The 16,044-nt window shown below is 38.4% G+C and overlaps 1 protein-coding gene across 6 annotated transcripts in view; it reads left to right on the forward strand.

Moving 5' to 3' along the window:
* CSNK1G3 (casein kinase 1 gamma 3) overlaps window positions 1-16,044 on the forward strand; it is a 124,395-nt gene that overhangs the window by 23,361 nt on the left and 84,990 nt on the right. For all 6 annotated transcript variants that reach the window (XM_060093291.1, XM_060093288.1, XM_060093292.1 and 3 more), the window contains exon 2: window positions 14,603-15,028. In XM_060093291.1, coding sequence (XP_059949274.1) covers window positions 14,851-15,028 — 178 coding nt within the window. In that variant the 5' untranslated portion in view covers window positions 14,603-14,850. The remainder of the gene's footprint in view (window positions 1-14,602; window positions 15,029-16,044) is intronic.

Below are 16,044 nucleotides of genomic sequence, written 5' to 3' on the forward strand. Positions count from 1 at the left end.
TTCTTTTCTTCCCATCTTCCAAAAGTTTTTTAATATTTCTTTTCTCCCTTTAAGCCTTCTTACTGATAGGGAAATACAAAGTTGCAGTTGTTAACTCAAAAAAATCTAATATCACCACAGGAGGGTGTATCATAGTAAGAAAACACATTGCAGTTTTGTGGGTTAATGTTTCTTTTGCTGTTGTGTATATATATTGTATTTTTGTTCATAAATGTCTCAGAGCCCTGTGCACATGCACGGGGCTTATTGACTGGTGAGTACCCCCTCCCATCTCCTGTGTTGGCTCAAATTAGGATCTGGCGACGTTGAGGTATTGTAGAGAGAGACAGTGTAGGCTGGCAAGAAGGGACAGAGTGACGCTGCTGATCCAGAGAGAAAGGCACAGTTCAGACTTTGGGAGGTCAGAGAATTAGCAAAAACATCACCAGAGGTAAAGTGGGTAAGAATATGAACTCAGGAGTCTGACTCTTTGTAGTTATATTCTCACTATACCATTTACTGACTTTATGATGCTGGTCAAGTTGTGTAACTTCTCTAAATTTTACTTTCCTTATTGGTAAAAATAGGGATTGAAATAGTATGTTATAACTGTGAGAACTGATGAGTTAATCTATTTAAAATGCTTAGCACAGCAAGTGCTCAGCAAATGGCAACTAGAGAGATTTTACGTAAAATCCAGGTTTCTGGATTTTCTTCAAAAATTTGAACATCTGGGCCTCCCTGGTGGCGCAGTGGTTGAGAGTCCGCCTGCCGATGCAGGGGACACGGGTTCGTGCCCCGATCCCGGAGGGTCCCACATGCCGCGGAGCGGCTGGGCCCGCGAGCCATGGCCGCGGGGCCTGTGTGTCCGGAGCCTGTGCTCCGCAACGGGAGAGGCCACAGCAGTGAGAGGCCCGCGTACAGCAAAAAAAAAAAAAAAAAAAAAAAAAAAAAAAAAAAAAATTGAGCATCTGATGTTCCTGAATGGCAGCAATTGTTTACAGCTGAGTAGTAGGTGCCTCTTTAATTGGGGTATTTGCTTTCCAGTTTGCCATACCCCCAGTACTCCTTATTGCCTCATACTCAGTTTGATTCACTCTCTTTATGTTACCTTCCTCGTCTCCTTGCGCATTTGGATTTGTGACTTCTGAGGTACTGGTATTAGCTGTAGCTGAAAGAATATCTGTAGTTTTCACAGCTGATTTTTCTTTGGTGTTGGGATGAATCAGTACCGAAGGCACAAACATAGACCGTATTAGAAGAGTAATTCAGGCAAGGGAATGCTGTCACATACAGGACATTCTTGGGAGTACTTGGGAGTATCACACTGGTTGGTGAGGTTCAGTGATGTGCTTCAGGTGAATGAAGAGACTGATGTTAGGGGGTGTGGTGATATGTAACTGGGAGGGCTCTAGGTAGGAATCACACAACTAAAGCCTAGAAATGTTTAGAGATAGAAAAAACTCATTTCTTAATGTATAATATCTATTGACTGTCCTAGGAGCCTGGCAGTGTGCTAGGTTCAGAGGTCACCAAGTTACATGTAACAAGAGTCCTTGTCATCACATACAACAGGCAGTTATAACATTGTGTATAATATAAGAATATCCTCAGAAATCTCCTAGTCTAATCCTCCTATTTTATAATTATTAAAATAAGCTTAGACAGATTAAGCCTTGCCTAAGGCTTCACAAGTAGTTGGGACTCTTAAGACTTCTTTTTTCTAATCCAGTGCTTTTTCTAGTACATAGACAAGGCAGGCAGCATCAAAGAGTTTTGGAAGCAGATGGCAGGGATTCCAAGACCTGGTGTATTGGAGCAGGGTACAAAGATTGGGATTTAGCTGTGAGAGGTTATGTTGCCTTATATAAGACTTACTCTTAAAAGATAGGAGCTAGAGATTTTTCTTAGGGGCATGAAGAAGTAAGTGGCCATGTTGGAGAAGTCCGTGTGGCAAGGAACTGTAGGCAGCTTCTAGGAACTGTAGATACCGTGTAGGACTTGAGGGTGGCCTGTGAGAGCCAGCAAAAAGCTGATGCCCTCAGTTATACACTGCAAGGATATGAATTCTGCCCACAATCTGAAGGAGCTTGGAAGAAGATTCTTTCCCACTTTCGCCTCCAGATAAGAGTGTAGTCTAGCTGATACTTTGAATGAAACCTGTGAAACCCTGAGCAAATGACTCAGCTGAGCTGTGCCCAGACTTCTGATCCACGGAAACTGTGAACTAATAAATGTACTGCTATAAGGTGCTAAGTTTTTGGTAATTTGTTACACAGCAATAGAAAACTAATACTTTTGGTCATGTCCAAGTATATTATATTCTTTAGTGTAGTTTCATTACATAATAAACACAGTGCTTTGCCATCTATTATAATTTGAAATACATAATGCAGACTTCACTGTGCCTTAAAAGCATGAAAATCACTGCAGTTTGTGATGCTCTGGGCAGCACTGTGAAATGATAAGAGTGCCACATATGGTCTCAAAACTACTTTTCTCTGGTAGTATGAAGCAGCTGTAACAATGCATAAATCAGTTAGCATGGATTCATTCTTATGAAAGTTTATTTATGAACACCAAAATTTGAATTTCATATAATTTTCATGAGTCACAAAATATTATTTTAATTTTTTCCCCAAATATGTAAAAATGTAAAGACGATTCTTAGTTTGCAGACTGTACCTAATAGACAATAGGCTGAATTTAGCCTGCAGGCTGGAGTTTGCTGACAATGGCTATAGACAAACTTGTCGATACTAATACTGTTTGATAGGTGCAACAACAGGGGAAGTACTAGCACTATTTGAGATCTTTTTTTTTTTTTTTTTTTGCGGTATGCGGGCCTCTCACTGTTGTGGCCTCCCCCGTTGCGGAGCACAGGCTCCGGACGCGCAGGCTCCGGACGCGCAGGCTCAGCGGCCATGGCTCACGGGCCCAGCCGCTCCGCGGCATATGGGATCCTCCCAGACCGGGGCACGAACCCGTATCCCCTGCATCGGCAGGCGGACTCTCAACCACTTGCGCCACCAGGGAGGCCCTGAGATCTTTAATAAAAAATATTTTAATCAAAAATCCAACTTGTTAAATATATTTAAAAAACTAAAAAAAATCTAGTATGACAAGTTTTTGAACAGTTTCTTGAATGTGGTAAAAAGGATGGAATAAAATATGAGACAGCCTCATTTCTCACTAACCACTACTTCTATACTTTGATTATTCTTTTTTCCCCACTCATAAATAATATCCTGATCAGTTTCCATTGATTCTTGCCACATATTTATAGGAATAAGTTCAGTTTTGCAAGACTTATTTTGGGGTGTTAAAAATACTTGGGCCATTTTTTTTTTTGGGCATAAAAATTTTTTTTTTTAACATCTTTATTGGAGTATAATTGCTTTACAATGGTGTGTTAGTTTCTGCTGTATAACAGAGTGAATCAGCTATACATATACATACATTCCCATATCTCCTCCCTCTTGCGTCTCCCTCCCACCCTCCCTATCCCAGCCCTCTAGGTGGTCACAGAGCACCAAGCTGATCTCCCTGTGCTATGCGGCTGCTTCCCACTAGCCATCTAGTTTACATTTGGTAGTGTATATATGTCAATGTCACTCTCTCACTTCATCCCAGCTTACCCTTCCCCGTCTCCGTGTCCTCAAGTCCATTCTCTACGTCTGCACCTTTATTCCTGTCCTGCCCCAAGTTTCTTCAGAACCTTCTTTTTTTAAAGATTCCATATATATGTGTTAGTGTACGGTATCTGTTTTTCTCTTTCTGACTTACTTCACTCTATGACAGACTCTAGGTCCATCCACCTCACTACAAATAACTCAATTTCTTTTCTTTTTATGGCTGAGTAATCCATTGTATATATGTGCTACATCTTTTTTATCCATTCGTCTGTTGATGGACAATTAGGTTGCTTCCATGTCCTGGCTATTGTAAATACAGCTGCAATGAACATTGTGGTACATGACTCTTTTTGAATTATGGTTTTCTCAGGGTATATGCCCAGTAGTGGGATTGCTGGGTCAAATGGTAGTTCTAGTTTTAGTTTTTTAAGGAACCTCCATACTGTTCTCCATAGTGGCTGTATCAATTAACATTCCCACCAGCAGTGCAAGAGTGTTCCCTTTTCTCCACACCCTCTCCAGCATTTATTGTTTGTAGATTTTTTGATATTGGCCATTCTGACTGGTGTGAGGTGATACCTCATTGAAGTTTTGATTTGCATTTCTCTAATGATTAGTGATGTTTAGCATCCTTTCATGTGTTTATTGGCAATCTATATATCTTCTTTGGAGAAATGTTTATTTAGGTCTTCTGCCCATTTTTGGATTGGGTTGTTTTTTTGATATTGAGCTGCATGAGCTGCTTGTATATTTTGGAGATTAATCCTTTGTCAGTTGCTTCATTTGCAAATATTTTCTCCCATTCTGAGGGTTGTCTCTTCGTCTTGTCTGATATGAGAATTGCTACTCCAGCTCTCTTTTGGTTTCTATTTGCATGGAATATCTTTTTCCATCCCCTCACTTTCAGTCTGTATGTGTCCCTGGGTCTGAAGTGGGTCTCTTGTAGACAGCATATGTATGGGTCTTGTTTTGGTATCCATTCAGCCAGTCTTTGTCTTTTGGTTGGAGCATCTAATCCATTTACATTTAAGGTAGTTATTGATATGTATGTTCCTGTTACCATTTTCTTAATTGTTTTGGGTTTGTTATTGTAAGTCTTTTCCTTCTCTTGTGTTTCCTGCCTAGAGGAGTTCCTTTAGCATTTGTTGTAGAGCTGGTTTGGTGGTATTGAATTCTCTTAGCTTTTGCTTGTCTGTAAAGGTTTTAATTTCTCTGTCGAATCACAATGAGATCCTTGCTGGGTAGAGTAATCTTGGTTGTAGGTTTTTCCCTTTCATCGCTTTAAATATGTCCTGCCACGCACTGCTGTCTTGCAGAGTTTCTGCTGAAAGATCAGCTCTTAACCTTATAGGGATTCCCTTGTATGTTAATTGTTGCTTTTCCCTTGCTGCTTTTAATATTTTTTCTTTGTATTTAAGTTTTGATAGTTTCATTAATATGTGTCTTGGCGTGTTTCTCCTTGGATTTATCCTGTATGGGACTCTCTGTGCTTCCTGCACTTGATTGACTATTTCCTTACCCATATTAAGGAAGTTTTCAACTATAATCTCTTCAAATATTTTTCGCAGTCCCTTTCTTTTTCTATTCTTCTTCTGGGACCCCTATAATTCGAATGTTGGTGCGTTTAATGTTATACCAGAGGTCTCTGAGATTGTCCTCAATTCTTTCCATTCTTTTTTCTTTATTCTGCTCTGCGGTAGTTATTTCCACTATTTTATCTTCCAGGTCACTTATCCGTTCTTCTGCCTCAGTTATTCTGCTATTGATTCCTTCTAGAGAATTTTTAATTTCATTTATTGTGTTGTTCATCATTGTTTGCTCTTTAGTTCTTCTAGGTCCTTGTTAAATGTTTCTTGTGTTTTCTTCATTCGATTTCCAAGATTTTGGATCATCTTTACTATCATTACTCTGAATTCTTTTTCAGGTAGACTGCCTATTTCCTCTTCATTTGTTTGGTCTGGTGCGTTTTTTACTTTGCTCTTTCATCTGCTGCGTATTTCTCTGTCTTCTCATTTTGCTTAACTTACTGTGTTTGGGGTCTCCATTTCGCAGGCTGCAGGTTTGTAGTTCCCATTGTTTTTGGTGTCTGCTCCCAGTGGGTAAGGTTGGTTCACTGGGTTGTGTAGGCTTCCTGGTGGAGGGGACTGGTGCCTGTGTTCTGGTGGATGAGGCTGGAGCTTGTTGTTCTGGTGGGCAGGACCACATCCGGTGGTGTGTATTGGGATGTCAGTGAACTTATTATGATTTTAGGTAGCCTCTCTGCTAATGGGTGGGTTTGTGTTCCTGTCTTGCTAGTTGTCTGGCATAGAGTGTCCAGCACTGTAGCTTGCTGGTCGTTGAGTGGAGCTGGGTCTTAGCATTGAGATGGAGGTCTCTGGAAGAGCTTGGCTGCCATTTGATATTACTTGGGGTTGGGAGGTCTCTGGTGGACCAACGTGCTGAACTTGGCTCTCCCACCTCAGAGGCTCAGGCCTGACACCTGGCCAGAGCACCAAGAGCCTGTTATCCACACTGCTTAGAAGAAAAGAGAGAAAAAGGAAGGAAGGAAAGAGGGAAGGAAGGAAGGAAGAAAATAAAGTTATTAAAATAGAAAAAATTATTAACAGCCTGAGGCGCAGTGTGTTCTCCAGGGGAAGTTGTCCCTGGATCATTGGACCCTGGCAGTGGCGGGCTGCACAGCCTCCCCGGAAGGGAGGTTTGGAGAGTGACCTGTGCTTGCACACAGGCTTCTTGGTGGCGGCAGCAGCAGCCTTAGCGTTTCATGCCTGTCTCTGGTGTCCGCGCTGATAGCTGCGGCTCGCGCCCGTCTCTGGAGCTCGTTTAGGTGGTGCTCTTAATCCCCGCTCCTCACGCACCCCGGAACAATGGTCTCTTGACTCTTAGGCAGTTCCAGAGTTTTTCCCGGATTCCCTCCCGGCTAGCTGTGGCGCACTAGTCCCCTTCAGGCTGTGTTCACGCAGCCAACCCCAGTCCTCTCCCTGGGATCCGACCTCCAAAGCCCGAGCCTCAGCTCCCAGCCCCTACCCGCCCAGGCGGGTGAGCAGACAAGCCTCTCGGGCTGGTGAGTGCTGGTCGCACCGATCCTCTGTGCGGGAATCTCTCCGCTTTGCCCTCCGCACCCCTGTTGCTGCGCTCTCCTCCGTGGCTCCGAAACTTCCCCCCTTCGCCACCCGCAGTCTCTGCCCGCGAAGTGGCTTCCTAGTGTGTGGAAACCTTTCCTCCTTCACAGGTCCCTCCCAGAGGTGCAGGTCCCGTCCCTATTCTTTTGTCTCTGTTTTTTTTTTTTTTTTGTCCTACCCAGGTACGTGGGGAGTTTCTTGCCTTTTGGGATGTCTGAGGTCTTCTGCCAGCATTCAGTAGGTGTTCTGTAGGAGTTGTTCCAAATGTAGATGTATTTCTGATGTATTTGTGGGGAGGAAGGTGATCTCCACATCTTATCCTCTGCCATCTTGAAGGCGTGCCCCACTTGTGCCATATTTGAAGTTCAATTTTAAGCTAATTGATCACTTCTTCCTGCTTCTGTTTTCCCACCTCCTACTTTCAGGCTTGGCCACTGGTTCTGGGATTTCTCTTGGGGAAGGAATTTGGCGTTGTCTCTTGACTTTCCTTCTTGCCTCCTCAGCCATTCATTATGCTGGCCCTTGCTCCTCCAGGGTTCATGTGGAATGGTTGGGTATGAAAGGGAAAAGGCGAAAGTTTTTCTATGTATGATATGCTTTCAAATGCTGTTACTTTTGTGAGGAAGTTTTGGTTCTTCAGAGGCTTTACACTGACCTCTTCTGTAAAACAAACAAGCAGACTTACAAATACTGCTATACATAAATATATGCATACACAGGCATTACAAAAAAGGTCTAGAGCATACAAAACAAATTGAAAGTAATGTTTACCTCTGAGTAGAGCAAGCGGAATGAGGGACAAAGGGTATGGGCATCTCAAGGGTATTTTTACTTTGTATTATTTGAATTCTTATAACATGTAGAATGTATTTTGGATATTTGGTAAACAAAAAGCTATATAATGAAAATAACATGAAACATTGCAAACGGGAAATTACTTCCTTCTAAATAGAAAAAAGTGTAGAAGGGCCCTTTTAAAGAAAACAGTCTAAAACAAAATATGTATATGTTCATTAACTTTAAAAAACTGTAGTGTTTTCAGGTGAGTTTTATGATAAAGTTATAATAGGGAAAAAACATGAACTTAGAGATATAGCTTTGATTTATTTTTGGTGTGGGTTATTTCTAAAAATCATGTTTTGAAGCATCATCTACATATAATATAACACATAGATTTTTAGTGTAGTTTGAGGAGTTTAGACAAATGTATACACCTGTGTAATCCCCTCCCAATCAAGATATAGAACATTCCTTTCCCACCATAAAGTTCCCTTATGGCACTTTCCAAATTTCCCACCACCCTAGATAACACCTGATCTGATTTCTGTCACCACAGCTTATTTTTGCTGATTCTGGATCTTCATATAACAAGAGTCATATAATATGTACTCATTTGTGCCTGACTTACCTCAGTCTCATATCTGAGAGATTCATCCATGTTGTTACATGTATCAGCAGTTCTTTCCTTTTTGTTTACTGGGTAGTATTCCATTGAATGAATATATCAGTTTATATATCTATTCTCCTGTTACTAGACATTAAGATTGTTTCCAGTTTTTGGCTGTTATGAATAAGCTGCTATAAATACTGGTGTACAAGTCTTTCTCTAAACATATGTTTTCAGTTCTCTTGAGTAAATACCTAAGAGTGGTATTGTTAGGTCATAGGATAGGTATATATTTTAATTACAATAAACTATCAAACTTTTCCCCAAAGTTTTACTATTTTATATTTCCATCAGGAATTGCAAATTCTATTTATTCCTCATTCTTGCCTGGAGTTTTCTTTGTTGGGAGGTTTTTGACTACTGATTCAATATTCTTACTTGCTGTTGTTCTGTTGAGATTTTTCTTTTTTTTTTTCTGTAATGATTCCCACAGATTCCCTCAGTGATCCTGAGGCGAGACCTGAGTGGGCCTCCCAGGAAGCATCCTGCCATACCTGGGGAGCTGGATGTCCATCTTGGAGTCTTGTTTTCCTGCTGGAGAAACCATAGGCTTGGGGGGTCCTGTAGGTGTAGTGCTGTGCCAGGCTTGGGGGAGGGACAGTGTGGTCAGAGCGTAGCCACTCCTCTTACCCTTCTCTGTCTCTCTGGTCCAGGAGGGTGCTTTAGCCTTACCCCCGGGTTCTGGGATTTTTTTTTTTAGTGTTGTCGCTGGATAGTTGCTAGTTGGTCTTCATGTGAGGGGGACTGAAGTTGGGAACGACCTGTGTTGCTCTCTTGATGACGTCACCCTATAAGGTTTTCTGCACACAAAATCATGATGTCTCTGAATAACAACAGTTTTGCCTTTTCCTTTCCAGTTTTCATGCCTTTTGCATCTTTTGTTGCCTTATTGTACAGGCTAGTTCTGTACAATGTTGAATAGAAGATCTGAGAGCAAACTTTCTTGTGTTTTCTCCTAGTCTTGGTGAAGAGTTCAGTGTTTCACCATTTAAGTGTGATATTGGTTGTAGTTTTTTTTTGTAGGAAAAACCCTTTTGTTAGGTTGAAGTTTGATTCTCTTTCTGGATTACTGAGAGGTTTTAATCATTAACGAGTTGAATTTTGTGAAATGTATTTTCTTGTCTGTTGAGATATTTTCTTTTCCTACTAATTGGGTGAATTTATTTCAAATACTGTCTTACATTTCTACTATTAAACCTGTTTGATTATTATTTATTAAACTTTTTATATATTTGCTTATATTTTGTGAAGAACTTTTTGTATCTATTCTTATGAGAAACACTGGTCTAATTTTCTTTGCTTCAAGTGTTAGGCTTTTTTTTCAGAGTTCTGCTGATCTCACAAAGTAAATTGACAAGTATTCCTTATTGTTTTTTCTGAGAAAGTTTTTGTAAGAATAGTATTATTTTTTTCCTTAAATATTTGATAGATTCACCAGTGATACTGTCTTTATGGGAAGATATTTTTTTAAAGAAATTCAATTTAGATTCAGAACTATTATATTTTCTGTTTCATCTTGTATCCTTATGTTGGATTTTTCAAAGAATTTTTTCATTTCATCTAAGTTATCAAATTTATTGTCATAAAGTTGTCATAATAGTTCTTTATTCTTATAGTATTTATAAGATCTTTAGTAATATCCCTCCTTTCATTCTTGTTATTGGTTATTTGTATATTTTCTCTTTTTATTCTTGATCATTTTTGCTAGGCAATACCAATTTTATTGACTGTTTTCAAAGAGTAAACTTTGGCTTTATTTCCTCTATTGTATTGATTTTGCTCCCTGGATAATTTCTTTAGATCTCCTTTCAGGTTTGTTGATACCTTCTGCTTTATCCAGTCTACTTTTGAGTGTATCCAATGATGTTTTTCATTTCCGATATGATCCTTTTTATTCTAGCGTTTCTGTTATTTGTTTTGTTTTGTTTCTTTGATATTCTCCTATTTATCTGCCGAGAATTCCAATGTTTTCACTTGTTAAGACTATGTTTTCATGTAAGCCTATGGAATATTAACAATAGCACTATTAAAGTACTTCCTCAAGTTATGTCTAATTTTTCTAACATCGTAAGGAGAAAATCTAGATCATTGATTAAAAACTTCTTTTCTAGTACAGGCATTTAAAGCTTCTAATTTTCTTCTGAGCATTGCTTGAGTTGCAACCTACAAAATTTAATGTGTTATATTTCCTTATTATTCTGTGAAAAATTTTTTCTAGTTTCCCATCTGACTTATTTTTCAACTCATGAGTTACTTAAAAGTGTGTTTAAATTTCAAATATTTGGGGATTTTCTAGATATCATATAATTATTGTTTCCTTATCAAATTCTGTTTTGATCAGAGAGTATATTCTAAATGTTTGAGTTATTTGAGACTTAAATAATGACAGCATATGATCTTTCTTGATGAACATTGAAAGGGAATATTATTCTTCAGTTTTGGATATTGTATTTTATAAATGTCAGTTAGTTCAGGGTAATTGATGGTATTATTTAGATCTCCTGTGTCAGTATACATACTGATATTTTTGTCTTCTACTTTATCAGTTATTGAAACAACAGTGTTAACATTTCAACTATGATTGTCTTTTTCAAACAATCATTTCAAACAAATCATTGTTTTTTAAAGTCTGCTTCATTTTGCTCATTTTTATGTCATTTTTATGATTTTTATGTCTTTCTGTTGAATTGATATCATTTTTGTTATTATGAAGTGGACCTCTGTATCTTTGGAGATACTCCCTTGTTTTGGTGTTTACTTTGTATGATAATATAGTCTCTCAAGCTTATTATACTTGCTGTTTGTATAGTATCTCTTTTTCTATTCTTTCTTTTTTTAAAAAATAAATTTATTTTATTTATTTTATTTTTGGCTGCATTGGGTCTTCATTGATGTGCGCGGGTTTTCTCTAGTTGTGGTGAGCGGGGGCTATTCTTTGTTGCACTGCATGGACTTCTCATTGTGGTGGCTTCTCGTTGCAGAGCACGGGCTCTAGGTGTGTGGGCTTCAGTTGTTGTGGCGCATGGGCTCAGTAGTTGTGGCTTGCAGGCTCCAGAGCACAGGCTCAGTAGTTGTGGCACAGGGGCTGAGTTGCTCCGCGGCATGTGGGATCTTCCCAGACCAGGCCTTGAACCCACGTCCTCTGCATTGGCAGGAGGATTCCTAACCGCTGCGCCACCAGAAAAGCCCTCTTTTTCTATTCTTTCACTTTCAGTCTATCTGTGTCTTTGTATTTAAAGTTGTTTCTTAGAGACAGCATATAGTTGGATCTTGATTTTTTAATATAGCCTTTTGCCTTTTATTAGGAAAATATGATCCATTTTCATTATATGTGTGTTTTTAAGTCTATTTTCTTGCTGTTTTCCTTTTTGTCTCATATCTCTTTTATTTCTCTTCTTTTGTTTTAATCAAATGTTTGTCATTCTACTTTATTTCTTGTGTTAACTTTTTAGATATTTGTGTTGTAATTAATTTTTAGTATTTGGTCTAGTATCACAATATGCATTTTTAACTTGTCATGGGCTACTTAAAATTAATACTGAACCACTTCATTCTTAACAAGTGTAAGAATCTTTAAATAATATAATTCCATTTACTACCTGCCCCTGCAATTTCTGTTGTTATACATATATTTTATTTCCACATATGTTATAAGTGACACTAAGAAATTATTTGTGCTTTAAAGAGTAATTTATCTTTTAAGGAAATGAATACACATGCATTTCCCATTTCTAGTGTTCCCCATTTCTTCTTGAAGTTTCACTTTTCTATCTGGTATCATGTGATTTAATTAAGCCTAATGCACTATTTAAAAAGCATTTCTTGTTGTGCAAGTGTGCTGGTGACTAATCTTAGCTTCCTTCATCTGAAAATGGCTTTCTTTCACTTTCAGTTTTAAAGACTAAATTTTATTGGATGTCATGTTCTGGGTTGAGAGTTCTTTTCCTCCTTTCATTGCTTTGAACGTATTCTCCCATTTTCTTTTGGGTCTCCATTGTTTCTGATAAGAAGTTAGAAGTTCACCTGTATGTCATGTAGTTTTTCTCTGTCTGCTTTCAAGATTTTCCCTTTATTTTGGGGTTTTTGCACTTTGATGTACCTAGGTTTAATTTTCTTTGTACCTATCCTTTATGAGATTCCTCATTTTGTAGGTTAATGTTTTTCAGTAAATTTGGGAAATTTTCAACCACTATTTCTTCAAATATTGTTTTCTGCTCCAGTCTCTCTCTTTTTTTTTTTTTTTTTACAGTACGCGGGCCTCTCACTGTTGTGGCCTCTCCCATCGTGGAGCACGGGCTCTGGACGTGCAGGCTCAGTGGCCATGGCTCACGGGCCCAGCCGCTCCGCGGCATGTGGGATCCTCCCGGACCGGGGCACGAACCCGTGTCCCCTGCACTGGCAGGCGGACTCTGAACCACTGCGCCATCAGGGAAGCCCTCCAGTCTCTTTCTTTAATGTAATAGGACTTTAACAGCTATTTAGTAATTTTGAAGTCCTGTCTTCTAATATCAATATCAGGGTCATCTTGGAGTCTCTTTCCTTTGATGGCTTTGTTTCCTGGCTGCATGTCACATTTACTGCTCATTTTCATGTCTGGACATTATGAATTCAACATTGTTGAAAGTCTGTTTTTGTGGGATTTTTTCCTCTGTTTATTTAAGTATTTCAAGTTTCGTTCTGGAATGTAGTTAGTGTAATTGGAGGTATTCTTAATCCTATCTAGGCTTGGGTTTAGGCTTTAGTTGGGCCAGTGTATAGTAGTCCTTACTCTAGGGTATGGTCCTTATTCTAAAGACTTGGTCTTTCTGGTATTTCAGCTGAATTCTGGGATATTAATGAGGTTCCTCCACCATGACTAGATAGGAACTTCAAGATATTCTAGCACTGCACAGCCTTTATTATCTCCATTCTTTATTTAACCCCATAGTAGCCTTTGTCTGCTAGCCTAGCTTCTGCCCTGTCACCTCCTATCCCTAAAACTGTACAACTGCCTCACCTTTAGTACTGTGAGGTCCTGCAAATTCCACTAGTTTCAACAGTCCCAAACTCTGATCTATGATCACTGTGCACTGCCTGAGCCTCCATTTCCCTGTGCTGTAGTCAGAAAACTGTCCCTAGCTGGAGATCTTGGGTGAAGGTGGAAATCACCTTCTATGTTTCTATTTCCTCTTACACTGCCTATTATCCAGTGCCTGAAAACAGGCGCTTCATATGTTTTGTCCAGTTTCATAATTATTTATAGCAAGAGGGGAAGTTCAGTATCAGTTATTCTATTATAGCTGGAAAGAGAGCAAACAGTATATGTAAAAATGATTCGATTTTACTTATACCAAACAGATGCTTATAGTTTCATCTGCAATATTGAGTATGGGAAATATAATAAGAAACTTTATAAATAGATTAGGTGTTAGGAATAATTGCATATTTGGTGGGTTGCTGAAAGCTGATCAGAAAATACTATTTATTTCAACCCTTGTTATGATTGTTCCATTCCCATATATAGTTATGGATAATATATACTTAATGGGTAATAAATATTTGAATAAATGAAGATCAAATGAGAATGTATATTTGAAGCCTTTGAAAATTATTAAGTGTATGAATATGTGGAAGATATTTTTATTAAGATCTTTTACTAATTTGCAAAATGTATTCTCTTTTTCTGCTTTAATTTAAATTGAAAATCTTATATTGACTTACTGGAATTCTTTGAGTATTTTTTTTTAATTGAAATGATTCTAAGTTGGAAGGACTTGGTTAGTGAATGTATATTGGCTTATGAAACACTCAATGCCTTTTTTTTTTAAACAGTGATTTTATTTATTTTTATTTTTTCTTTTGGCTATGTTGGGTCTTAGTTTTGGCATGCGAGACCTTTCGTTGTGACATGGGCTCTTCGTTGTGGTGCGCAGGCCTCTCTCTAGTTGTGGCGTGTGGGTTTTCTCTCTCTAGTTGTGGTGCACCGGCTCCAGAGAGCGTGGGCTCTGTAGTTTGTGGCATGCTGGCTCTCTTGTTGAGGCGTGTGAGCTGAGTAGCTGTGGCACGTGGGCTTAGTTGCCCCGTGGCATGTAGGATCTTAGTTCCCCAACCAGGGATTGAACCCGCGTCCCCTGCGTTGGAGGGCGGATTCTTTACCACTGGACCACCAGAGAAGTCCCTCTCAATACATTTTTGTTACTTTTATTTATTTTTAAGAAGTAACCAAATCCCTGATTTCTTTGTTTGGTTTTGTTTTTGTGATCCCTTTGGTATTAAAGTATAGGAATAAAGGGTAATGATTAAGAGTCTACTGAGGTTTGATTTCAGTGGGCATCAACAAATAGTAATAATCCATTGCATAAACTTTGGTTATGTTATTAATTTCCCAAACATATGTTTTTTGATTCTCTAAGTTGACTGATTTTCTTTTCTTACTATTCTAGGTCACTATCAATATCAGCTCACATCATTGAAAAGATAATTTTGAAGACATGTTTTGCTGAAAAGAAAACTGAGAAAAATTTTACGAATGGGATGAACACGCATCAGTTAATTGACTACCTACTGCAATTTGAATGTTAACATTACCCACCTGGTACAGTTACCTAGTGATGTACCTATTCTCACGATACCCTATTTCAGTGTGGTTGTCTTGATTAAAGAATTCAAAGTGGAGTACCGCAAACTTGATATGGATAATAAAAAGAAAGACAAGGACAAATCAGATGATAGAATGGCACGACCTAGTGGTCGGTCAGGACACAACACTCGAGGAACTGGTTCTTCATCCTCTGGAGTTTTAATGGTTGGACCTAACTTTAGAGTCGGAAAAAAAATTGGATGTGGGAATTTTGGAGAATTACGATTAGGTAAGACTATTTTATTTATTCCATAAAGTTGGGAGCATTTTTTAAAATGAAAGATTCTTTTTAATGAAATGATTTAGTTACTTAATTGTTTAGTTGTTTAATTGTTGTGGTAATTTTAAAGAATATAGATATTAGGAATTTCTAATATACTTCTGTTTTCATTTGTCAGAATTCCCTAGTATAACAATGTCTGTTTACTTGAGATAAACCATCCAGAATATGAGAAAAAAGAAAGTAAATTAAAAAGCCCCAAGAGGCTGAAATAGATACCAGGAAAGCCTTTGCAATGTATTTTTTAGGAATGATATTTAGGCTACCTTTTCTGATTTGAAAACATTTAGTAACTGGTTACTTTAGGAGGGTATGTATGGCTTAAAGTCAAGGTAATATGCTGAAACTGCATCAAAAATCAGTGAAATTTACAGTGGTAATCTATTCTCCCCTTCCCCCAAGTATATCCAGGGTAGTTTAGGAATCTATATTCTTAATAAGGGACACAAAGTACTGACTCAGTTTATTCTTATAATCAGGTAAGTTTGGGAAACATTGGTCTAATTTAAACCTCCTAACTCTGCATTCAAGGCATTTGAAACTCAGTGAGGGAAGGTTTCTTGCCAAATGTCACACAGCAATTTAAGATGGACTTGCGATCCAAATCTACATTTTTAACTCCTAGTGCCATAAAGATGTGGCTCTCTTCACTGAAGAGAAACAAGAAGGAGGGTAGCGCAGTTTTATGGGAGTCAGTATTGAGGTACCCTGAGGGCTCTCTGGTCAATGCAAGAGTGTAAACTTTGGAAATAAAAAGAAAAAACTTGGCTTCACAATTTTCATTAGATTCAACCCTGGTGTTAGAAATATAAGCAATCGTATGTTCATCTACTTGACTACTTCTCCTTTTTCATCTTGTAAAACACTCTAATTTTTAGTTATTCCTTCATTTTATTACTGTTTTATATAGCTAATGTACATTAAATCTTTGAATGAAGCAAGGCAATAAAAGGCAATGACATATT

Source organism: Mesoplodon densirostris, chromosome 3, assembly GCF_025265405.1.
Source record: "Mesoplodon densirostris isolate mMesDen1 chromosome 3, mMesDen1 primary haplotype, whole genome shotgun sequence".
In the NCBI taxonomy this organism is placed as follows: Eukaryota; Metazoa; Chordata; class Mammalia; order Artiodactyla; family Ziphiidae; genus Mesoplodon; species Mesoplodon densirostris.